At 40.5% G+C, this 26,708-nt stretch overlaps 1 protein-coding gene across 1 annotated transcript; it reads right to left on the reverse strand.

Moving 5' to 3' along the window:
- Positions 1-1,977: 1,977 nt before the first annotated feature.
- f8 (coagulation factor VIII, procoagulant component) lies at positions 1,978-25,709 on the reverse strand. The gene is made up of 27 exons (XM_037675818.1): positions 25,511-25,709; positions 25,253-25,353; positions 24,035-24,157; positions 22,015-22,227; positions 21,495-21,677; positions 21,240-21,343; positions 19,277-19,397; positions 18,925-19,165; positions 18,684-18,849; positions 17,759-17,846; positions 15,958-16,175; positions 15,729-15,873; positions 14,948-15,157; positions 13,274-14,076; positions 13,041-13,183; positions 11,346-11,511; positions 11,022-11,261; positions 10,689-10,917; positions 10,418-10,600; positions 9,147-9,263; positions 8,201-8,272; positions 7,952-8,037; positions 7,650-7,805; positions 7,305-7,449; positions 7,073-7,221; positions 2,573-2,755; positions 1,978-2,411 (listed from the first exon to the last, which is right to left on the reverse strand). Exons 1-27 carry the CDS (start codon positions 25,666-25,668, stop codon positions 2,256-2,258), a joined length of 4,899 nt encoding a protein of 1,632 aa, XP_037531746.1. The 5' UTR covers positions 25,669-25,709; the 3' UTR covers positions 1,978-2,255.
- Positions 25,710-26,708: the final 999 nt, after the last annotated feature.

Below are 26,708 nucleotides of genomic sequence, written 5' to 3' on the forward strand. Positions count from 1 at the left end.
TTCAGCTACTCTTTAGCTATTTTATGCTAATTTTAGGTTTTTCAGCTAATTCTACATTGTTTGGGCTCATTTCAACATTTTTCAGCCTAATCCAGTAAAAGTGTGCCCTATCCACATACTTCTTGTAATTTAAGTTTAAGGACTTTCTGTTTTTTTAGCTACTTTTCAGCTGTTCTTTGATAAATTCAGCTTTATTCAGATAATTTCCACTTTTTGTGCTAATTTCTGCTTCTTTCAGCCTAACTGAGCAAACATGTTCTTTCTGCTTTCTTCTGTCAATTTAAGCTTTTGATTATAATTTTACAATAATAATAAGAATTTTATTATAATTTAAGTACCTTTTCATCTAGCTTTTTAGCATTTCTTAGCTATCTGTTTTCTGATAAACTTAAGTTTTTTGTGGCAATTTCTGCTACTTTCAGCCTAATTAACTTCTTTCTGCTGATTTCAGCTTATTATGCTCCTTTCATATTTTTTCTGCTATTTTCAGCTTTTTCTGCTGTTTCAGCATATTTAGCAATTTTTATGCTAATTTGAGCTTTTTTTAATCCAGATAATTTCCACTACTTTGTATTCATTTCTGCTTCTTTAAACCTATTTGGGCAAACATGTATTCTTTCTGCGTTCTTCTGCTTATTTAGGCTTGTTCTTCCACTTCAGCTACATTTCAGTGTATTATTTTAAAGCTATTTTCATGGTTCTCTTCAAGTTCTTCTGCTATAAGCATTCACACTGCATTTTTGCAGGAAATCCAATTTCTCTAGTTATTGATTAGAACCATTGATCTTCCAGGCTGGAATGACAAAACAACTTACAACTTCAGTAATTTAGAAAACTAAAATTGGGTGCACAAGTCTGAACAAATTAGGATTTTTCTCTAATCCACACAAACTGTGCATATCAAGTCAAGTCAAAGTTTCTTAATTTGTCGAATGAAATTGTGTACACAGGGTCCCAGTTATATCCAACAAAAGTATAAATTGTAAAGAAAACCAGTATGATCTAAGATATGAACTAAGAAATACGCTAAAACTAAGAATACACTAAGCACTAATAGTACAAAAACAATACAATAACAATGCAATATTTATTGCACCATAGTCAATAGCCAGTAGGAAAGCAGCTACAAGGCGTTTTCTGGTATTCAGAGTTAAGCAAGATCAATTTCTGAAAAAGAAACCCAGTTTTAATTTCAGTTTCTTTATCAAGTTTTTGACATGCGACTTAAAAGAGAGTTGTGCATCAACTAAGATTCCCAAATATTTGTAAGAATCCACAAACTCAATAGGAACACCATGCATGGATGAGATAGGAGGAAGAAATGTTAACACCAACTTTCTGTTTGAAAACAACATCTCTTTGGTTTATCAGCATTTAGCACCAGTTTGAAATGGAATAAGTCAGACTGAAAATGCAGACTGTAGAAGCTGGAAAACCTTGACAACTGTGTTAGCTCAGAAAGAGACTACATTGTTGTCGGCATAGAGATGCAAGGATGTGTCAGAAATGTTTTGACCTACATTATTTATATAAATTGTAAAAATTGTGGGTTCTAAAACTGAGCCTTGTGGAACACCTTTGGTGACGTTAGGTAGCTAGATGAAGTACCGTTATGTCGAGCAAATTGTCTCCGACCTGAGAGATAGTTTAAGAACCAGCCAACAGTGTGATCTGAGAAGCCAATATCTGAGAGCTTGTGGCATGAGATGTCATCATCTACAGTATCTAAGGCTTTGGACAGGTCTAAGTAAAGTGCAGCACAGTAATCCTTATAGCATCCAAAGCTTCCATCCAAATCAAAATGAAATCATGTCCATGGTGAGTGTATGTAAATATCTGACCACAATAGTGACTTCGTGTTTGTGTGTGTTTGAACAGAAATATGAAGAAAAAAAGAAAAGAAATGCAATTTATTTCTTTAATAAATTTATAGTTCTTTAGATTTTAAACAAAGCAGAAAAATACATCCCCCCCCGCCAATAATATAAAATTAGTCAAACAAAATACATCCATATGAATCTGAAATATTTACACAAGCTTACTTTCAAGACGTTGGCTCATCCGTGTGTTGCAAACACAAGTAAAACTTCCAATTTATACATTATTATACCTTATTTAAATAGGACTTCATAAATAACTATGCTCTTCATTTAATACCACAGTTGCAAACACAAAACGAAGTAAAAATGTAAACAGTCTTCTGGCTACAGAACAACAAAAACAACTTTAGTTGGAAACCATGCTGCATGTGGTTGTCAGATTCCCTGCAGCGTGTCACAGCCCAGCACCTCCAGACGGAGGGCGATGTCGTTGACCCAACCGCGGGGGTGGATGCGAATGAAGCGACCAAACAGGGGAGGGCTGAAAACAGTGAGAGCTTCCTTGTCTGGGTTATTGTTTCCTGGGAAGATCTGAGGAGAAATGACAAACCAGTAAGGAAATGCCACTCATTTGTATAAAGTCATAAAAACTGTAAGTCAGACTACATCCTCTGCTAATCCACTAAGAGAAACACATATATGATTGGTTATCATATCATATGAAAAGCCATCTGATGAACTTTTCTGCAAACCTTCACTGTTTGGGTGCTTTTCTCCAACGCACTGCTCCAAAAGTGTCCGTCTTGGCTGTAAGTGACTGAAAACTCCGTCACCATCATCTCGGTCCGCAGGGATCGAGCTCCTTGGGTGATGACGCCTGTGATCCGTTTGACTTTCCCCAAATCCACCTGCAGCCACTCGTGGGGGTTGTTGTTCTAAGGCCAAAAAGAGAAATCAGACAGTTACCAGAAAGAATGACTTCTTACAAATGAACAAAAAAAGATGAGGCTTAAATGGTTAGGAAGGTTTATAAGATGGAAAAACTTCATTATTGGTCAGTAATACTCATATTAATGTGTCTGGATGTTTAAGAACTAAATGACTAAATCAGCTTTTCGCTTTAGCAAACATTTGTTTGGAGAAGATGCTTTAAATCCAAGTTCACATACTGTATTTTTCGGACTATAAGGCGCATTAAGTGAAACAAAACAGTCAGATAAGTCTTAAGTTATTAATCTCATTCACTATAACTCTCATCATTGTTCAGTTGTAACATAAAATACAAAACAATACACTCAATGCAAAACTTTACACATTTTTCAGCGCCTTGTACCACATAAAATTGGTTCGAGGTCAGTAAGCACAACCAGAATTAATACATAAGGCGCACCGGAATATAAGGCTCACTGTCGATTTTTGAGAACATTAAAGGATTTTAAGTGTGCCTTATAGTCTGAAAAATACGGTATACAAATGAGGAACCATCATCAATTACCGACAGTATATTTCATTAGCTAGAAAAAGAAAATGTTATCAAACTGATGGAATCCAGTGCTAGTTTTTGAATGATGAAGAATAAATATTGGGAGTAATAGTTTCTATTTAGGTTAATTCTTTTAATTACATAAGCCTGTGGTATTTGTTCAGTCTGTGGCAATCGTTTTTAGGAAACTATTCCAGACAAAAGCTGACAGAAAGTGGCTGACCTCTGCCTGAAGTGCTGCCTGCAAACATTGATAGCAGCTCAACAATTAGCCACAAGGACAGATCACACCTCGAGAGTTCAGCTCTGGAAAGCGTTAAAAAGATAAGCTGAAGAGGAGGAAATGAGCCGAGCGTGCTATCAGAACAGAAAGGTTAAAAAGCTTATGGGGGTTATGTGCTTCTGTGGTGCTTATCCTGCTGTGATAAAGGTCAAGTGGTGCTAACGAGGACAAAAAAATGGAAAAAAACAAAACACCTTCTATTGGTCTGAATGACTATCGGCCAGTGGCCCTCACCCCGATAGTCGCTAAATGCTTTGAAAAACTGGTCATGACTCACATCAAAACAACCATCAACATCAACGAGGACCCTCATCAGTATGCATACCGTGAGAACCGATCAACAGAGGATGCAATCTCCTCTGTGGTCCACACTGCACTCAACCACCTGGAGCAGAAAAACTCTTACGTCCGTATGCTCTTTGTGGACTTCACATCTGCCTTCAACACCATGATCCCCCAAACCCTGATGGACAAACTATCCACACTAGGACTAAGCCCCTCCATCTGCAACTGGGTACTAGACTTTTTAACAAACAGACCACAGTTAGTGAGGATCCACAACCTCTCCTCCTCCACCATAACCCTCAGCACTGGCTCTCCTCAGGGATGTGTGTTGAGCCCCCTTCTGTTTACTCTGCTCACATATGATTGTGCAGCTACCCATCCAGGCTGTCACATTGTAAAGTTTGCAGATGATACAGCGGTGGTGGGATGCATCACAAACAATGATGAGTCCAGCTACAGGCAGGAGGTGGAACACCTGGAGAGCTGGTGCAGAGAGAATAACCTTCACATCAATGTGAAGAAGACAAAGGAGATGATTGTGGACTTCAGAAGGAACAAAAACACCTACACCCCCCTGAACATAAGAGGATCTGCGGTGGAAGTGGTCTCCAGCTACAAGTACTTGGGTGTACACATGAATGACAACCTCAGCTGGAGCAACAACACCACCAGCCTGATCAAGAAAGCTCATCAGAGACTCTACTTCCTCAGGCGGCTGAGGCGAGCTGGTCTGGGAAGCTCAGTCCTCACCTCCTTCTACAGGTGTGCAGTGGAGAGCATCCTGTGCTCGAGCATCAATGTGTGGCATGGAGGCTGCACAGCTGCAGAAAGAAAAGCTTTGCAGAGAGTGGTGAAGGCTGCACAGAAATCTGTTGGAATCAGTCTCCCCACCATCACAGACATCTACACCTCCAGATGCAGGAAGAGGGCCACCTGCATCATTAAGGACCCCACCCACCCAGCACACACACTTTTTGCCCCACTCCCCTCAGGAAGGAGGTTAAGGAGCATTAAGTGTAGAACCACTAGACTGAGGAACAGCTTCTACCCTGAGGCTGTTAGACTCATGAATCTCTAACTAGAATAATCACTGTGAAAAACCATATCATGCTGCTGCTGATCTGTTTCATGTTGCTGCTGATCTGTTTCAATGTTGCTGCTGATCTGTTTCAATGTTGATGTGTTCATGCGTGCACATCTGCTCACAGACTCATGTTCATGTTTGTGCTGATGTTCAATGTTTTATGTTATGAGTGCTTAGTGTATATTTAGTTGATGTTTTTCTTAGTTCATATCTTAGATGTTATTACTGTTTTTCTTATACATTTTATTGTTGGATGTAACTGGGACCCTGCGTACATAATTTCGCTCCACCACATGTACCACATGAGGTGCGAATGACAATAAAGAAACTCTGACTCTCTGACTCTGACTCTGAATATTTGAAACATTTCATAGCCAGATCTTAACATTTAACTTTACTACTAACAGATCACTTTCTTAAATTTGATCCTTCACTGCTGTTCTTTGAGAAGTGTTATGGATACAAGGCGTGATGAGAGAAGACCAGTGCTTCATTTTGAACAATTTTCTTCAATAATTACTCAACATATTATACAACAGGCAGCACGGTGGCGCAACTGGTAGAGCTGCTGCCTCTCAGCGAGCAGGTCCTTGGTTCAAACCCCGGTCCAGGGGCCTTTCTGGGTGGAGTTTGCATGTTCTCTCCGTGCATGCGTGGGTTTTCTCTGGGTGCTCCGGTTTCCTCCCACAGACCAAAAACATGCATGTTAGGCTGATTGGTAACTCTAAATTGTCCCTAGGTGTGAATGAGAGAGTGAATGGTTGTTTGTGTCGTTTGTCTCTGTGTGGCCCTGTGATGGACTTGCGACCCATCCAGGGTGTACCCCGCCCCTCGCACAGTGATTGCTGGACATGGGCACCAGCGACCCTCGTGACCCAAAATGGAATAAACGGGTAAAAGATAATGGATGGATATTATACAACCTGATTCTCGATCTGTGGTTCTGCTACTGGGAGACCCTTAACAAAATAATTCACTTTATTAACGTGCACTGTCAAACTACACCTAAATACTAATTTTCTTTAGATTATGTTGCGATTTCTGCTCCAAATACTGCTAATTATTAGAGAGCAGATTGTCTCTCCTGAAGTGAAAATATATCTTTCTGCCATAAATATCTTCTTTTTGTTTGTTAGACATCCCTGAATTGTACAGTAGTCCCTCGCTACTTCACAGTTCGACTTTTGCAGACTTTCTCGGATTTTCAAAGTAAGATTGTACACGACAAATCAAATAAAAAATTGTATATGACACACAATTTTAAACTTTAATACTGTGTTACTCACTTGATTGGGACAGTACGGGATATAGTAAAAAGTTAACGAAAAAAAAAACGTCAGACAGGCATCGCCATTTTGTAGTTTTCTTTCAATAAGCTTATACTGTAACCCCTGTCAAAAAAGAACTACATTACCCAGAAGACAAAGTTGCATTTTGCTGAAATGGAGGGAAAGTTTTGATCTGATCCAAAAAAGTTCAATCCTTATTCATAGTGACTTCAGGGCTCAGTGGATGGAGAGAGCTGTACGGAACCGACTGGGAATTGGACCAGAACCGGACTTTCAGTCCAGGCTCATTGGTCAATCTTAGTGCTGCTTGCAGGCCCATGAGGCCTCTCGAGCGGGGAGGTGTCGCTTGGAGGTCCGGTGTTTTCTCTGGAGCTCACCGGTACTTTTTTCATCCGGATTTGGACTCAATTGGGACCATTGTGTGGTTCTGTACTGACTATCCGATGGTCTGGCTCTAAAAGCATCTCAGTAAACAAGAGCTGCAGAGAACTGATCAGAACCAAAGGAGAGAAGAACCGGACCAGAACAGAGCTGCTGTGTTCTGCAGAGCTGGTGAGTAAAAAGATATTACTACTCACTCAACTTAAAATTTTAAGTAGAGCGACTAAACATTATCAAGATATCATGGTGAATAAACGCTTGCTAAATAAACTTTTGCTTTAGTTTAGTTGATTTAATTTTTTTAGTTGACTGAACTGTTTTGGTTTGTTGTTTCAACTCAGAAATCTATCTTTTTCTACTTTGCGGTTTTTCACTTATTGCCGAGAGGTCTGGAACGTAACCCCCCGCAATAAACGAGGGACTACTGTATATTGAATGTGAACATACTTTTGGCCTCCAGGCGTTGGCGCCTCCACTCAGGTGGAGCCGGGCGAGGCTGGGGCTCCAGGAGCGCAGCAGAGACGAATGGAACGATGAGGCGCTAAAGCTGCTGTCAGGAATCAACCTCCTCTGGAGCCCGAGGGGCGCGGAGCAGCCTGGTCACACAAACACAAGAGCTGAGTCATTCTCAGAGCCTTCACATGATCTGGTTGAAGCTGTCCCAGCTGGTGCATCTTACTGTTGAGATCACATCCCAGCAGCTCCATTCGGACAGCGGGCTTTTGCGAATAGTGGTGTGGATGGATCCGGACGTAGCGAGCCACAAACGGTGGAGAGAACTTGTTTTCTCTTACCCTGGAGCTGTCCATGTTGCTATGAAAGCTCTACAAGAAACACACAACCTAATGAGTTGGGCAATCTGACATTCTTTAGTACAACAAAGCATGCACTTAAGCTACATTACGTTGTTATTTAAAGAAAATGGCTGCCTAAAATTGTGTTATAGAGTCAGTCTCTGCTATGATGCAGAACTAATGTATGAACTTTGGCCTTATTGAAATGATGCTCAGGCTTGTGAACAAACCATGGTGTTCGTGGAGCTGTTTCCTCTGTAGGTGGTCCAGGTCTCTAGATCCAGGCTGTAGGAGACGGTAAACAATATGATGAAGTGATCCTTTAGCATTGATCTGACTCCCTGCGTCTGCACAGCGTGCAGCAGGGTGGGCGTCTGCAGATCAACCTGAACACACACATTCACTGTGTTACAATTTACACTAAGGCAACAAGAAGGGCAATAATATCATGTGCCAGAACTTGTTTTAGGAACATTAGGAAAAAAAAACATTCAAGATTAAGCATGAAAGATCTGAAAGTTATATGTCTGACCTGTAACCATGACTTGCTGTTTTTTCCCATCCAGGCGTTGATCATACCGGTCTGGTCCAGCCTGGCCAGCCTCGGCTCCCAGTAACCTGCACATGGAAACATATACGTGATCCTTATCCAGCTTGCTGTGAGTCATTTCCCAGTTTTAGACTTCGGAAAGGTAAAAACATTTAATCTTAGGTGGACTGCTTTATTCCTCTTGATGTTCAGTGTTTGTCTTGTTGCAAACAAACCCCAAAAATATCTTACCTATGTGATCTGATGCTGTGATTTGGGAGTCTTCAATTCTTCCGGATGTCATTCCCAGAGGAAAGGCACATTCTGCATTTAAGAAAAACATAACATTTTAGTAAAACAGGACAAAATTACAGGTATAAATTCCTTAAAGACATTTTCTGACCAGCTTTAGAAGATAAGAAGAAACAACATAATTTTCCATAATGTCCATTTCAGTGTTTTTACATTTCTATAACCACTGAAACCTCAAATATTTTTGTCAGTTTGTGACGTTTTAACAATACTTCTGTACTGAGTTCACAGTGTGAACGTTGTGGAAAAGCCTTTGACGTAATCAGATATTGAGATAAAGTAGAATATCCCTGACAAAAAGCACGCTGAAGTTTCAAAGACCTCTGTCTAACAGGTATCGTTGAGTTTAAGTTTGTGTTTTATATGGTCAATTAGCCATTTGGAACACATCTGACTCCAAAAGTGAATCATTTTTAGACGTAAATCTGATGATTACTTTCATTAAAATCCATTCTTGGCTTGAAAAATTATTTAGCTAACAGGCAAACAAATGAACACATGCACACACTCATATAAAAGCAATTACATTATTATCTGCTGTAAAGGAGGGTTATTCTACCAAACGATCATCCAAGAAACACAAAATAACACAAAAAAGATTGAAATAAGAACAAATAATATTAAAAACAAATGCGAAGTAAAATAACCTTTAAAACACAGAGCTAAATAACTATCGGACTGAAAAAGATGCTCAAACCAAGACACAATATTAAGAAATCCAACTAGGAAACAAAACAGTAGAAACTATAGAGAGAATAAAAATAAAGGCCCTAAAATCAAGACCAACTAAAACAATGTTTAGAAAATCCTCCACTTTCTTCTGGCTCTGCAGAGCTGTTGTGGTGTGGTTCCCTCTAGACATGAAATGTCACATGGATGCACCTACGTGGATTATACACCAACAGTTTGGCCCTCATTCCAGCCAGCTGGTAGTCTCCTATGGTGCACTCCACCAGCCATGTCCCGACTGTGGGGGGTCGCATCTCTACCGTCCCAAAAACACCTGGAAGGATATGTACAAAGCATCCCATGAGACAATTCAATTCAATAGTTGTAACATTTGTAACAATTCATTTTAAGAAATGAGGTCAATTTGTTCTCTAGTAGTCTGAGTTTAAGGCAGCATAACAAGCTAACCCTAACTATAGCATTTATCCCAAAGGAAAGTCTTAAGCTCAGTCTTAAAACTGGACAATGTGTCAGCCTCACAGACAGAAACTGGAAGTTGGTTCCACAAGAGATAAGCCTAACAACTGAAAGATCTTCCTCACATTCTGCTTTTGGAAACTCTAGGAACCGCAAGTAAGCCTTCAGTCTGAGAGCGAAGTGCTCTGTTAGGAAAATATGGGACAATAAGATCTGTAATATAATGGATGCTTTTGCTGGCTCCCTTTGTTGCCTTCCTGGTGCAGCATCCTAGGAGATGTGAAGGTGTCAAAGGGATGCGCTCGCCTGGTGGCTGTGCTGGGACCCCCACCCCTACCCACTCCAAATGCATTTGTATTATGTCTATCCATGTTGCTCTTTTTGCTGAGGTAGAGTTTTTTCCACTTCTTCACAAAGTGGCCTGTGTCCAAGGACACGGTGTGAGAGAGCTTTTTTTAATATATTTCCTTCATCATGTTTTTCTTTTCTTATCTCTGTATGAAAGGTCACTCTGCTCCTGCGGCTGCAGTCCTAGACATCTTGTCCCCCCCATGTCTGACTTGTAAATGAGTCTTCGAGGCTCAATGTGACTTATCTGTTTAAATAAAGGTTGAATTAATGTATGTTGTCTTGGCAGGATGTACTGAAATGAAATGTCTCCTTGGGGATCAATAAAGTATATTGAATAAAATGGAGCTTGGGTGTTGAGGGCTTTGTAGGTTAGAAGTACGATTTTGAATTCAATTCTGAATTTGACAGGGAGCCACTGGAGAGAAGCTAAAACTGGAGAGATATGGACATAGACAGAGAATGTCCCATTTAAATAAAAAACAGCTAATTTTTATTGTACTTTATGAAAACACATTATAGGTCAACACACTGTTAAGAAAAACACTGTTTTACATGTTAAAGATAAACTGAATCTTTTTAATGAAATGTAAGAATGAGCCGCGGACGATACTGCCATGTTTTTAAGATTATTGCAACAAAATGTTCGAGTTCTGTATTCACCAGGAAAAAGGGTGAAGACTCCCAAACGGTGTTCTTCTTTAGCATGAAGAGTAAAAGGCAAACCGTGGAAGTGCACGGCATGGTACTCCCTGTCACCTCCCACATTCAGGAGGTGCCACCTCACCGGCTGATGCTGGGCCACCAGCAAACCAGGAAGAGTCTCTGCCACGTAACCATTTATTGCTGACGAGGAACACACGAGCATTATTTTAGATAAAAAAAAGACAAGATTCAGACAGTAGGAGTGAATTTTCCAGGTTTGATCATTCACCTGCAAACTTGTTGCTGGTTTGGTACCAGGAATCCTTGGGGCTGACCTGACAGGGTGGTGCACAGTACCGCTGCAGGTTCTCCTCCAGGTACCAGCTTTTAGTTTCATCGAAGGTGTGGAAGAGCAGAGAGAACTCCTGGATGTCCGGCTGTGTGTTCCCATGGGTCTTCAGGGTACCAGACTTACAGACCACCAGTGGACCGATCAGACCCGAGTGAAGGTCCTTCTCCTGTGTATAGAAAATACATTTTAAAAAGTCAACGTTTAATGCTGAATTAAGATGTTAGTGGAGTAAATCCACAGCAGATATGTGCTAGTTAGACTGCAGCAGACCTTATCGACAGTGGAGTAATAAGCTCCAGTCTTGCAGTCAAACTCTGGATCAGTGGGTCCCTGTTTCTTGCTTATTTTCCAGTTATAAGTCCGAGCTTCTCCTGGTGGAACAGGCTCTCCGGGAAGCCCAGGTGGAGCAGAGGATGAGGTGGCTTGTTTAGCGCCTGCCCCCTGACTTCGGTCGTACACGCCATGAAGATGAAAGGAGTAAGGCCTGTTTGCATTGTTCTTAAAAACCACCTGAGTTAGGACAAGATACGTCAGGAGACAAATCAACACGAACAACAACAAGGGTGCTAACAGGAAGGGTGCAGAAACACTCACGGTGAGGAGATCATTAACTTGCGTTCTGATGAAAGGTCCCAAGATTCCCAGGTGTTCTTGAAGCTCTCCTCTGCTCACAGGCTGCAGGAAGTCTTTGTCTCTGTAAGCTCGAAACACCACCTTCTTATATTCAGGCAGGAACTTCCTCATTCCTCGACGCATCTCACTGAAGAAAGGAACACAGCAGGGTTTAAATCTACTGGTTGCATAGTCAGATGTTGTCATGTAACAAATTATAGTATGATTTGTGAGCAACTTGAATTTTATGACCGCCATTTCCATTAATGACCTGATAGCACTGTCGTCTGTCGGAATCACGAGAAGTCTTAAACTTCTTTGTGCATATAATTTAATGTTAAATAACTGCTAAATAATTTAATAATAAACTTTATACGTCCTGCAAACACATGAATTAATGAACCAGAATGGCGTAAATTAAAAACCCCAGAAGCAGTGATTAATTTGAGACGGATCTTGCCATAAGAGGATCCGGGAACTCTCTTTATTTTGACAGGGTGCATTCCGGTAACTGTTTGCTTGGCTCCGGTAACTCTCAGGCGTAAGCTTAATAATAAAGTTATGAACAAATCTGACTGCCTTGAATGAATAAAACTTGTATTGGATACGTAAACTGAAAATAAACATAAACACTAATTTTAAACACAACAGCCACATACAATCTGCCTCTTCATTTCCGCATCTACCCTTAAAAAATCTCCGCCCCTAAGAGTGGTGGGGGTGAGTGCTGTTTGGAGCGACATTCTTCTATAGTATGTACCGAGCTAATCAGGCAGTCGTACGCGGGCAGGAGCCCACAGCTGCCATGAAAAGGCACCTGGAGGTTTCACATGTGGAGTCAGACAACGAGTAGGTACAGTGTTGAGCTTGGAACCACCAAGTAAAGGGGAGGGTGTAGGATGCTTGACAGAAGTGGAGTGTTTACAAATGTAGGTAAATATAGATGTTTAACAACCTGTTAAAATACACCAAAATGCAGGAAATCGCATCTAGTTTATTCAAAATTTTCTGTGGAAGGACCCCCAGATCCCCCCACTCCCGGATGGCCCGCCTGCTATTTGCATTCCACCATTGATCGGTTTAAAAATTAAGCCCTGCCCAAAAGGTTTGAAGTCAAGGCTCATAAGACGAAATAAAACAAATAATTGTAACAACCTAAATGGGACCAACAAAAAATGCCATACACAGATATAGAATGCCGCAGAGGATGCAAATGGACAATAAAGAGATGTAAAATAACCACTAAAAGATGCTAAACATGAAACAAAATAATCAAAATGGGACTTTTTTTTTCAATGTAACCAAAAAACAAAAGAACTGAATAGCTACAGTAAGACATAAATGACACTAAACAAGCAGGGCATCAGAAACTGGGCCACAAGACGCCTTAAAATTAAATTTGCATTCGACAGAGACCTAAAAACTACAGCTTCAGTTTGAATCAGTGGGATTAGTTCTTGCTTTGTACTTCTGGTGGCACAGGCCTGTGGTACTGTTGGTTCTTGGTTTGTTGTAGAATTATTTTTATTTATTTATGGTAGTCTGTGTAGTTTTTAGTGTTTTCTTTCTATCTTTGCTCTAAATTTCTGTTGCCTCATATGAGCAAGAGTTGTATGTGCTCAGCCCAATAGGACAGTGTATTTAAGTTCCTGTATGGAAAACTGGTGCCGTTCTTACTCCTGGTGGATGAGCTGATGTGGTTTCTTGATGCCGTAGTCCCAGGCGATCTCCTCCGCAGCGATGTAGTAAAGGCGGGGTCTGAGTTCTCCTGAACGCAGGTCCATGTAATCTGAACCAAACACTTCTGATGAACTGTTCACCTGCAAATACAGCAATAATTCTGGTGACGCGAGCACTTTGAATTACAGTATTGAACACTACACTTAATAAATACATAGAAGTAGCAGTACCTCCTCCTTGTAGTCATCGTACTCCAATGCCAGATCAATCTGATTTAAGTTAGCATCAGTGAAGTTGTAATCCAGATCCAGCAGGTCATCTGGAAGCCTCACGGGTTCAGCAAAAATGTGGTTTTGTGGCACAAAGTTTTCATCCATGAATTCTGAAGAGATTACATCTTCAGCTGAGACCTTCGATTCCTCACTGTTCAGTAAGATATCATTGCTCTCGTTAGGTACAGTCCTTTTCTTTACATTTGGTATTCCACTCCTTCCTTCAAGCTTGGATTTTGAAGCAGTCTCAGTCATGTTTTCTACATGTTCTGCAGCATTTTTAAACACAATTTCTTCATTTAAGATCCCAGAATTTGCACCTCCTGTCTGTCTTCTCCGTCTGCTTCCCCCAAGTTCAGCCAGATTTTCAGCAGCTGTCCATTTCCCATCTTTTTCTATTTTTTCCAGGACATCCTTTGGGATTCCTGCATCTAGAGGAGGTGTTATCTTTTTTAGTGATGTCACCGGCACTCTCCTCAGCTCACATGCAGAGCTAACACCTTCAGTTTGATCCATCGTGACATTCTGACCACGAGTCTCGTTAGCAACGGGTTTCTTGCACACGCGGACCAACACTGTGCCATTCTGAGGTCTTACGCCTCTTGGCTGGAGAAAGATTTGGTCGTAGTAATCGGAGATATCTTCAGCCACGTCATCATCAACAAGCGAGAGCTCTCCGTTGTTGCAGGGAAGAACAGTGTAGCGGATGCTCATGCCCCGGCTCTTGAGGCTGCTGTCAAATGCACTTATCTCCCACTCACCTGTGAGACAAAAAAGAGAAACTTAAAACGACAAATTACCTTCCGTGTTTGGTGAGTTAATCTATTTCCATATTAAAGTTACCGTAATTTCCAGACTATTAAGCGCACCCGAATATAAGTCCTGCCCACAAAAAATATATATATATATTTTTTTTTTTTTGTACATATAGGCCACACTAGTCTAAAAGCCATGGATGTCTATGTTTTTTAAACTTTTAATTCAATACGTACCGGTAACATACACAAATACGTACAGTAAATTATTATTTTTTGAACAGTGCCGGTAATACGGCTGGTAAAAAACAAACAAACAAACAAACAAACAGTAGTCTAGGAGTCATTGACTACTATCTTTATCTTCCTCCTGCACACCACAGACATACTGTATATAAGCTGCACAATAAAACCAATGGACATTGGATCAATGAAACTTGGTTTCATTGATCCACTGTGATCTCTTCAGTAATTTCATTGGTCAGATTTTTAAAAACTGTTATTTATACAGGTAGTCTCACTGAGTCACGAGGACCCAACCCCCAAGAGAGTCGCGTATTAGGCAGCTCTGTGAGCACCCGAGTGTGACGATGCTAAACGTTTTGGCGTCAGGAAGCTCGTTAGCCCGTCAAATAAAAATAAAAAATCCATAAATTAGCTGCAGCATTGTTTAAGTCACATAGTTCAAAGAGTGTGAAAGAAGTAGCAGCTTATAGTCTGGAATTTATGGTACTTGTGCTTGTACTGGGAATCAGTTTGACATCTTTGTGCACAAATGGTCCAAAACTCAGCACTTATATGCATCAATACCCACTAGAAGTCTTGCTGCCAGTTTCTTTTTGAGGAAAATGCTGTAAATGTGAATATTGGACCTCACCGATCAGTTCCGTTTCCATGGGGACCGTTACGGCAGTCATGGGGAAGAGGGTGAGGACAGACTGGTAAAGGCCTTCGTACTGGAACAGGTTTCCAGTAAAATAAACGGAGAGGAAGTCACTCTGGGTACCCACGTTGGCCACATGCCAGAAGGGGACATCAGTCTGACACATGACGAACTCACGTCCCCTGAACATGATGCCATTTATACCTGGAGAGTTAAAAAGCAGGACTTGGGTTTTATTTCTGCTTAAAAATAGTAACACTTCCACTAACAAACATTAAAGAGACAGTTCAGATCTTTTAAAGGGGGATTTTGTAAATAGCATCCCACCTGTTTTAGATAGGTCTTCGAATGGCCTCAATTTAAAGGAACAGTGAGTATTTCAGATCAAAGTGGACTTCTGTCATTTTAAAACAACATGTTTTTTGCATTACACAGCTATTTAAAATTATATGATTATTTGCAAGCACATACAGTGGCAGCAGCAGCTAGCTGTAGCTCTTCTGATTCAGCCTGAACTGCACTAAAATATTTCAGCGTACTACTCTTATATTTTTAAGAACAATCCACTTTGACCTTGGACCCACTTGAGCTAGCTGTTAGCTCGTCACTTCAGTCAGAGTAATTAGTTTTCTCCAAATTGAGGCCTTATAAAAAGCTTTCTACAACAAATTAAAATTTAATTGTTTATAACCTTTCCACAGAATCCCACTTCAAAAGATGGGATGCACTGATTTAAAAAGTAAACACAGAAATGTTAAGTTTGTAATAAACTCACTGTAGATGACATTGGACTCGTAGAATTCAGAGTGCGTAGCGTTGAGAGGTCTTAGGCTTGATTTCTGCATGTTTTCCTTGAAGTACCAACTTTTGTTCTCATCGAACACAGCAAATATCAAGCTAAGCTTTTCATCAGGTCCCAGCTGTAGTCAACAAGAAATTAGAAAATAAATGTCAAATCAAATAAAACATATTGTGCATCTTTGAAGCGTGAACATTTCCCTCACCAGTTGTCCTCTGGTGTCAATGGCGTCGTGTTTGCAGATGAGCAGCGTCCCTACCAACCCAGAGGCCAAGTCCTGTTCTGGGGAGACGGTGCTTTGATACAACTGGGTCAGACACTGGGGGTCTCCCTCCAAGGGCCCGTCGTCTGTTGTTAGACTCCAAATGTAGCCAAATGTCTTGTGGGGGGGAACTTCCATGGAGCGCAAGTCATCTTCTGCTGCTGTTTAATGAGATTTAAGTAGATTTTGTTGCAGTCAATTAAGACAAATTAAAAAAACAAACTGTGAGCTTGAATCAGTTTGTGAGGATGAAAACAAGTTAAATATAATCACAGGCAGCTTTCCTATCCATGTTATATCTCCTTATCTGTGCAATCAAACAGTCACCAGTTGTGTCTATTTTTTAAGTAAATGAGAAAATGGGAGACAGATTTAAAATTTTGGGTATAAAATAAAAAAATTAAAAAAAGTCCAGATGACCTGACTAAACATTGTTGGATTGGGTATAATATATTGTTTTTATACAGAAACGGTCATGTTCAGTTTTTTTGAGAGGTGGGAAAAATGACATTTACAGTAAATGATACTAATACAATTTTTAAGAAATAAACTTGACAGAAAATACAGTTATTTAGACCCATCATGCTCTCTTCTTTCTGGATAATTAAAACTTGACTCAGGCACTTGTGGGCATAGCTAAACAAAAAAATTGCTTCACTAACCCATATTCCGCTTACTAAAAAGTTAGCTTTGATAAATGCTAAACAGGTAAATTATTTTAGCAGAAGCTAACCCTAAACCGCTAACTGTTAAGACGACTGTCACTCAATCTGAGTCACGCGTCTTTGTTTCAGTTGAAGCTGCGTTGACCAATCACATCATGTGTGCACGTAATAAACCAATAGTGTGCCTTCAGCTAGCTGCTGTTGTGCCAACCAATCACATCTTTTCATGTGTAAGGTAGTAAGCCAATAGCAAGCCTAATGGACTCTTCGAGACACGCCCACAACAGACAGGCACAAGCTAGTGAACTTTGTTAGCGGACTTGAAGTTGGCTGAACCTAATTTAGCTGGAGCTAATTCTGCTAATGGTTTCCAAAGTTAGCAAAAATGCTATCACTAAAAAAACAAGTTCTGCTATTAGCTGTTAACGGATTAGTGGAACTGTGCCAACCACTGGTCTAGATAATTTTTCTAGTTTGACAAAGTTACAAGTTGTTTGTCAAATATCATATTAAAAAGTTCATCACGTAAACACAACAGATTTGTTGCTACTGTTTGTTAATCCTTGAGCTTTGGTCCAGTTTCGGTTAGCAGTTTGCAGCGCTGTTTGAGCCACACGCATTGGGTCGGCTTGAAAACTTATGAGCTGGATTAATGACTGTGAAAATGAAGCAGCCATTTTCTAATTTTCTTACAGCGGTTACAGCCAAAAACAACCAAAACACTGTGCTGTAAACCTCGTGGGAAGCAGCCACAGTGCCAGTTTGTGTGATTGCAGCAAAGGACACTTCCTTCTGTTCACCATTGATTCACAGCTCAGATTAAAGTGAAGCAATTTCCAGCGAACAAACTGCAGCTTGAACAAATCTTTTGTAGTTCCTTAAAAAGTCCCAAAGGTTTAGACTACGGTAGTTTTATTTTATTGTTATTTAACCAGGCAAATATTGAGATCACAGATCTCTTTTGCAAAGGAGGCCTTGGCCTGAAGGCAGCCTAACATGCATGTTTTTGGACTGTTGAAACTTTAGGCTAAAATTTACCAATTTTTTGTCTGTTTATTAATATCAAAACGTCAGCTCACCATTGCTGGATCTCTGCAGGGGGTAGATCTTCGTCAGGCCATTGGGGTAGATATTAAAAGGGCGACTAGCTAAGTTTTTAAAAATGATCTGGGAAAAAAGTACAAAAAACAATTAACATCAATTCAAATGAAGGCTCAGTAAGATGTTTATGAATTCAATTCAATTCAGTTTATTTATATAGCACCAAGTCACAACAGAAGTCATCTCAAGGCACCGAACAGAAACATTCACATATATATATATATATATATATATATATATATATATATATATATATAAAAGCAAGTTAATAACATTATCTGAGGAGCAGACTGCTTTGAGTTTAACTCCATCACAGAACACTCATCTTGAGCAAGCACGAAGGTAACAGTGGAAAGGAAAAACTCCCCCATGACGAAGAAACCTATAGCAGAAACAGGCTCAGGGCAAGCAGCCATCTGCTTCGACAAGCTGGATTTGGTAGGAACAGATAAACAATGGCAGTTCAAGAATCACATGTTAAGATAGAAATAGTATCAAATGAAAACTATTCAATTGTAGCAATTCATTTAAGGAAATGTGGTCAGTTTGTCCTCAGTAGGCTAAGCCTATGTGAGCATAACAAGTCAACCCTAACTATAGGATTTATCAAAAAGAAAAGTCTTAATCCCAGTCTTAAAACTGGACAATGTATCAGCCTTATGGTCAGAAACTGGAAGTTGGTTCCACAAGAGAGGAGCCTGATAACTGAAAGATCCTCTTCCTTTCTGCTCTTGGAAACTCTAGGAACCGCAAGTAAGCCTGCAGTCTGAGAGCAAAGTGCTCTGTTAGGAAAATATGGGACAATAAGATCTGTAATATAAGAAGGAGCTAGGTTGTTGAGGGCTTTGTAGTATTACATAAAACCTTAAGGTCAGTCGCTCCTCAGATATTGGCGTTACTCACATGGATCTGATCGTTGACTTGGCCTTTCAGCGTTGGACCCAGCAGCATTGTCACATTGCTTTTCCTCTGAGTGAAGGAGGCATCTGTGTACTCCACGTACACAACCTTTTTATACCTGTAGTCCAGGTGATGGGGAGCTGCAGGCAAATATCTGGACTGCAGTTCACTGAAGTGGGAAAGAAAATCTCATCAGTTTAGAGCCTCGTCACCTGTTCTTTTTCATCCCTTTCTTTCTCCGTACCTGTCTGTGGGCTTGAGATGAGGAGTGTAGTCCCAGATCACCTCTTCTGCAGCAATAAAATGCCTCCTTATATTGGACTCCTGTCCACTGATGGCTCTGGGTTTAAAGTATATTGTGTTAAAACGATAATCAGAATCGTCTTCATCCTCCTCTTCATCGTGTTTGACGTTGCGAAGGCTTTGTTTCGGCACAGGGATGGGCTCAGGACATTTCTCCACCGTGAAAAAAGCATTCATCCCATCTGTTTGAACAATGAGAACATTTCTGGGTACTTCTCTACTAAATGAGATCAAATGAGTCTAATCAAGAGATGAACATAGTTGCACCAGTAAGGCTGTTTGAAATTCTTTACCATGACTATGAGCATGTATCTGACAGCTGATGAGGAAGTGGCCAATAGTGGTGGGTTTCATTTCTGCAGTGATGAAAGTCATTGGGGTCACTTGCACTGTGACTTTACGATGGGTCAAAACCTGAAAAAATACATAATACATTTCAGAAATGTGTACTCTTTATTGTGCATGTTTAAACACAGAGAAAAGTCTGATTCTTCTGACTTTTAGAAGGAAAATGTATTTTCTAAACTGCTGTACAACTACTTTAAAAACAATTTAGAGTATAGGATAAATATGGGTTAACAGTAAAGCTCTGATACATTTTTTCAGAGCACTTCACTTTATTAAAGAGGTCATCTTTAATAATGTGCTGGATCGGCCAGGTCGGTGTCCAGCTTTTGATTGCGTCAGCGGATGCGTGCGACTGGCTATCCAACATGGCTTGCCATACAATCACCAGCCACACACGGCCATTTGACCATGAGCTGACTGGTCTTGAAAGAGTTAAAATAAAGTTGAGTTAAGCTTCAGATGGCACTATATAGCCAGGAAGCGATTCATCGCCAAAATGGACATTCGTACAGCCGCTGCACTCAGAGGACACACGCGGACGATGACCCAAACAGGTGAGATCTCCAAGCAGACATGTCAGAGCAGGGTCTGAATAATGCAGAATGCAGGCAGAAGCAGGGATTTAATGTGCTTTGAAGGTCATGAAAGAACAAACACCCCCTCAGCTCCAATCTTCTGCCCCCTTAGCTGCGTGCATCTGCTGACTGTTAATAATTATAAGCAGTCAAAGCTTAATAAAAAAAATGTCTGGGGGATTTCCAGGTTTGGACCTGTAATTACTGTTAATTCATCGGGTCCAGGTGGGGTTCGGTAATGATGGCTGTGGGCTGGGGCTGGGTCGCATCAGATTTTTTGGGCCCGAATGCAACGCCAATCAAAAGAACTACACTACCCAGAAGCCAACAGTGCTTCCGGTCACTGCCTTCTGCTGAAATGGAGGGAAAGTTTTGCAACGTAAAGTCAGAAGTAACGATCTCTCTAATAAACTCACAGAACTGGCAGGAAAGTTGCAAATAATCCTGAAGCTTTCTGAAGCTCAATTATCCACGTGCACATCAACCTGGACAGGGCGGTGGGCTTTGTCTCTGCAAGGTAGGTCTGCCGAACCAGAACCAAGCCTGACCAGAACTGAGCTGCTGGTCTGCAGAGCTGGTGAGTAAAATTTTGCAGTACTGTACAGTACATATACATATGTTGTTTAACTTGCATAGGTTTAAGAGTTTAGAACATTGCAAGAGTGTGGAAAGAGTTTAAAAAGCCTTAAAATATAATAATAATAATGTGTTATGTGTTGTCATCATTGTATGTTCACATACACTGGTGAAATTGGCTCTCTGCAATTAACTCATCCAACCCCAGGTGAAGCAGTGGGCAGCTATTGAAAGTGCCCGGGGAGCAATTGGGGATATGGTGTCCCACTCAGAGACACCACGAGATGGGCAATGACTGGGGATCAAACCTGGGACTTTAGGTTCCTGAGTCGGCTGCCCTGCCTCTACCCCAAATACTGTATATATATATATATATATATATATACTAAAATAAATATAGCGTTCCTACTTCGTGGTTTTTCACCTATCGCGGTGGTGTCTGGAACATAACCCCCGTGATAATCGAGGGACTACTGTACTTTCTCCAACTCCTACAGTCAGTGTGTAAACATACATGTGCTATATACAGGTGTTTTGTAGTAAATGCTGTGGGACAAAGTGGTTAGGATGTGGGTGGAGATGGGCAACAAACTAATGTACACAGCCTAACCAAAAATAGACTATGCCTTTCACTGGTTTCGCTGGTCAATTGGTGGCAAACACTCAGAATTTGGTGAGACCAGAAAGAGTTCACTGTCAAACAGTTGCAGTCAAGTCCTGGCTTTAACTCTGTCTGATACTGAGAGCCTTTGTTCACCTGCAAAGTGTGACTCTGGAACCGAATGGAGTGGATTTCCGGAGCTGTGCCCATCCCGATTACATGCCAAAACACAGGATCTCGACTCTGACACATTGTCAAACCTGCACACACACACCAAGAGAAAATAAGGACAAACCCCTGTTCAGACCAGACACGCTCCAGTCCCTGTAGCACGGAGCCCAGTGTCACCAACACGTAACATTTCAACACGCCTTCCTGAAACAACCACTCTGAGGCAGAAAGCCTCTTCACCTGGTAAAGTCGAGTTGATATAGCCATTGATGGTGTGGTAGTTCTTTCTGCTGTTGCTCCTCTTGAACTTCTCTCTGCTTATCCTCTCTCCCATCTCTCCATACCAGCTTTTAGTCTCGTCAAACACAGCAAACAGAAGGACAAAGGCTGGGAGCCTCCGCTGGCCATCTTCAGTGAAAACACCTGCAGAAAGATTTAGACACAAAGCATTTACAGATTTTAATAATAATATTCAGCGTGAAGCTCATCTGTCTGTTTTTTTTTTTGTCAATTGGCTGTGGCAGCCATCTTGAATTAGGTCGACTCCTAAAGACCATTAGCTGTAGATGTCTATTCAATGAATACTTTCAGAGTTCCATTAAAAGTAGTCCAGTTGATTGATGAGAATATAGAAGTTAATTTAATAAAGGTCAAATGAATTATTCCTAAACAACATATGCAAATATATGATGTTCTTTTAGAGTTGTCGTCTGTGTGTGACATTTAAGGAATATTGTTTATTTTGCTGCGGCTCACTGACTTGGTTTACAGATGAGCAGGGCTCCAATGAGGCCCGAGTTCATGTCTCGGACCGTGTCCACCTGCGATGAGTACGAGTAGGTGAGGCAGTCGGGGTCGTCGATGGTTGGACCGTCTTTTGGGCTGATGTCCCAGACATACTCATAGTATCCTCCAGGAGAGACGGCATCATCCTCCTTTTCCTGCCCTGCTGTGGAGTCATCATATCCAGCTCCTGGAAGGAAAATAAGTGTAATAAAGCAGAAAAACTATCATTACTTGGTGATAAATAGAATGGAAAGCATCTTAACAGGACACAAATTACCATATTTTTCGGACTATACGGTGCACTTAAAATCCTTTAATTTTCTCAAAAATCAACAGATAGCCGTATAATCCGGTGTACCTTATGTATTAATACTGGTTGTGCTTACTGACCTCACACTGACTTTATGTGGTTATTGTGAATGAGTTGAATAAAGTTTGACTTATTTGACTGTTTTGTTTTGCTTAATGCGCCTTACAATCCAAAAAATACGGTACACTAATACTTGTGATGTTACAAGAAACATGATAAATACACACTGCCTTGTTCTGGCTCAACAATATGGCGCAACGACACAGGCTGCAACATTTTCAGCTTCAACATCACAGCGAGGACATTTTTAATCTGCCCCTCAAACCCTCGTTCCTAGAAGTGACCGGAGCAGCTTTTCAGATTATGAAAAGCTTTTTTTATTGGAAGCTGTAACAAGAAGACACGAGCTGCTTACAAGATGTGACGGTCTGAGAGCATTAGAACATACGCCAGCACTTTCTGTAAAAGAGATTAACTTGGAAAAACAACAAAAAAAAAACTACTTATGAGTGCAAAAGTCTGCTTTGTATACAGCTGAAGACAAGACCGACTGTTTGTCCCCGCAGCCTGCAGAATATCTGCACACATGAGATAATGATAACCGTTGCTTTTTGTCATTTCTAAAGAACGAGGAGGCGATCTATTTTTGGCATCGTTTCCTAATTCACGAGCAGTTTGCAACATTTTTTTTTTTAAATTACTCTAACAAGAACGACTTCCAATTTGCACCTATTTTGGTATCCTTTTGGAAACAGTTTGATTATATTCAGGTAAAATCCCCCTTTAAGAGTTTATTGCAAGCTTATAACAATAAATTCAGTCTTAAGTGAGACCATGTGGAGGTACGTCGTGGTAGCACTGAGCTTAAAGCGTCGTTGAGCCTTTGCCTATATTTTTCCACTGTGTCATGTGCAGCGCAACGTGAGCATCACTTCAACGCTCAACGATGCGAGTCAAACAAAAGTGAGTCAGGTCTGCTCCTTATTTGAGCAAAAAGAAAAGAATGCTGAGTGATCTGCTCAACTTGTTGTTCAGCACATCAAATAAAGCAGGGGTTCTCAAACTTTTTTGGATTCCCCTCACGGGAGAAAAAGTTTCAGGGACCACCTCATAACCCTTATTTTTATTAAATAATTCTCTTCAATTTGTCTCTTTAATGCAATGAAAATATTTGTGTAACACAAATACTTAAGACCTGTTCTTTAATAGTGTTAATACAATTTTTATACTTTTAAACATGGGGTATTTTTCATTCAAGACACACTTAATTAACACAATTTTTAATTTCAACTTCCAAAAATTACAGTTTTGAGAAAATTAACAGTATCAAAAAAACACTTCATTCACATAATGAACATAAATGTATCGCCACTTCGTCAAATTATTACAGAAAACTCGTTACATAAAGCTGAACAGAATCATAACAGCAGTGGTCAGACCAAGTAATAGGACTTCATTTGTAAACTGATCAATGCTGGAATGCAAATAGCGGGCGGGCTAGCAGGCCCCAGAACATTTTGAATAAAGTAGATGTTATTTCCCACATTTTTGTGTATTTTAACAGATTGTTAAACATCTATGTGCTTGTTTAAACCCCCAAGCATTGGCTTGCAAACCCCAGTTTGAGAACCAGTTAAATAAAGGATTAAAATATATATATTGAGAGGTGAGATGAGTTCTTTACCTTCAGATTGCTTCCAGTAGGTGATCCCCACAGGGCTGATGCTGTACGGCTGAGAAGCTAAGTTTTTAAAGTGGATTGTCACTTTTTCACCAGCCTGCGCGACAATCACCGGTCCTTGAATACCTGCCATCACAAGACATTTATCAGCGATTTATCAGCGATTCATGACAAATCTGACATGGTTGTTTTTGTAAAGAACTCTCCAGCGCTGTTGTTCACAAATAGAATCCTCTAGTAGTTATCGCCACCCGCTAAAGGCCGTGCATGCGTCTGTATCTTAGCAAGATATTGCACGAACCAGTAGACTGGTTTTAACGACATGTTTAGAAAGTATTCATCGAAGACACATCTACAACTGAATCACTTTTGGAGTCAATTCAATTAAAGATGGCCGCCACAGAAAGCTGAACCCAGGAGACGTATAAATGATTATAACTCAACCATATTTATAGTTATTGAGGTAAAATTTGAAGTGCTAGTGGCTGAGCATGTTCCCAAACACAAACTGATGTCTACACATAATTTTGCTTAAATCTTTGACATTTATTGTTGGCGTCAACTCATGTTTGTCTGTTAGCAAAATATCTCATTGCCCATTGAATGGATTTGAATGATAATCTCAGAAAGTAATTAATGAGTATACATCTACAACTGATTAACTTTTGAAGTCAAACCAATTCAAGATGTCTGCCACAGCCGACTGATTTTAGGAAAGACAAACATGGATAACTCAGCCAATTTTGTAGATACTGGGCTGGGAATCATGCCCAACGCATACTTTGAAGGTGACGTCTCATGATGCAGCATCAGGTTATTTTAATGACACAACGGCTACAACTCTGTCCTTTCTCAGCAGACTTGGGATGATCTTAGTCCAAACCTCTGGCAGGAACAGAGGCGAGTGATATGCACTCACTCAGGAGATGATAATTCAAACATCTGCTAAACATCTGCTTATACATTTGTCTTGGAATCTAGCTGTTTTTTTGTTTTGTTACCTTTTTCCTTTTAGCCATCCTATTTGTTAAAAAGAAAAAAAAATGTAGTATGAGTTTTTATAACTGCTTATTGTTGTTGCTGTTGTCCATTGTTGTCATCTTTCTTTGTTGAAATCAGGTCTCTCTTGTAAATGAGTCCTCGAGGCTCAATGGGATTTACCTGTATAAATAAAGGTTGATTGAAAGGTTGATTGACAAGAAACTTGTAGAGGAGACCTACCTGTCCAGGCTGCTCTGGGCTTTGGGACTGTGTATGTAGGGTCTGTGTACTCTCTATAAACCGCCTTGATGTATTTTTGAGGATTCACCTTGGCTCTCCCTCTGAAGAGAAAGAATAAATGCTCTTTTATATAGAATCTGACAAGAAAATCATTTAAAACTTGATTATTATTATTTTGTAAACCCACAATAATTTAAATGCCTACCTAAATGTAACAGAATAAAGGCTGTTATCTGAAATACAGAAAGAAGTGTTCACCTTTGGTCCGGTTCCGCCTCGTCCAGGTGGATGTAGTCCCATCCGATCTCCACCGCTGCTATGAAATACTCCCGGACAGCGCCGGGGGGCGGCGGCTCTGCGGCCGAGGGGGAGCAGCGGAGGAGCGGCAGCAGCAGCAGCAGGAGGGTCGCTGTCATGGCGGTTCTGAGCGTCTGTCAGCCCGGCTTCACGGTCCGAGCTCTGGTGCTCGTCTCGTTTAGGGCTGGGGTATTTAAAGGAAGAGGTGGCCAAGAGGGAAGGTCAAGTTGGCTGAAGTGGAAGGAAACTTGGCGCGTGGTGGAGGCAGACTACCATGACGTCACGGTAGACTAAATTTTTATTTTTTTTTTAACAGACAGACATCTTACTAAAGCAATGACGCATACATTGAAGTTAATATTCATATTAATAAGTTGAATACAAGTCGTGACTAAAAACAAATATTTGCCCGTTTGTAAAAATATAAAAAGGAGCTTTACACGCGTTTCATTCGTGTTTGTAAACAAAACAAAAAGTAAGGACATTTGTGTTTGGTTGAAATTTCTATGTGGTAGGCTATATGCCTTTTTTAATTTAAAAAAAAGAAATTGTTTTTGAAAGTCTTTTTTTTTTCTTTTGAAATTGTTTCATTCTGTTCTGTCCATACAAATATACAGAATGGACGGTTAAAGCAGTATTGTTGCTTACTATAAACTTTATTGTAGCAGTATAGAACTATACAAGTGCATCTCCCTAGGCCCCTCTCTGCCTGTGTCACACCCAAATATATCCCACTGGGAACATAACCTGTACTAACAATCCACTTGTTACAGAAATGGTGCTACATTCGTAAAGAAAATGTGTGTGTGAGCTTCAGTGTGTGTGTTGAACTCATGGGAAAACTTGCCAGATCTTCTCTGTCAACACCAAACAGCGAATTCTACTAAAAACTCGTGCTTGGTTTTGTTCATTGGATTGGAGATTGACGTTTTAAGAAATAATTTACTTTAAAAAAAATGTTCCAGGAGCATGTGGAAGAACCATACACAGCCACCACTTCTTCCTCTTGCAGCTCAGTCACTCACTGCTGAGGGATGGTATCTCATTAATTAGTCAGCCAATGAGTTGGTTAATCTGGAACAAACAGAACGTATCCCACGTGTTTGATGGAGTTGAGGTCAGGACTGCAAGCAGATCATTCCATCCTGTCCACTCCCAA

Source organism: Nematolebias whitei, chromosome 4 (genome assembly GCF_014905685.2).
Source record: "Nematolebias whitei isolate Nwh7 chromosome 4, NemWhi1, whole genome shotgun sequence".
NCBI lineage: Eukaryota > Metazoa > Chordata > Actinopteri > Cyprinodontiformes > Rivulidae > Nematolebias > Nematolebias whitei.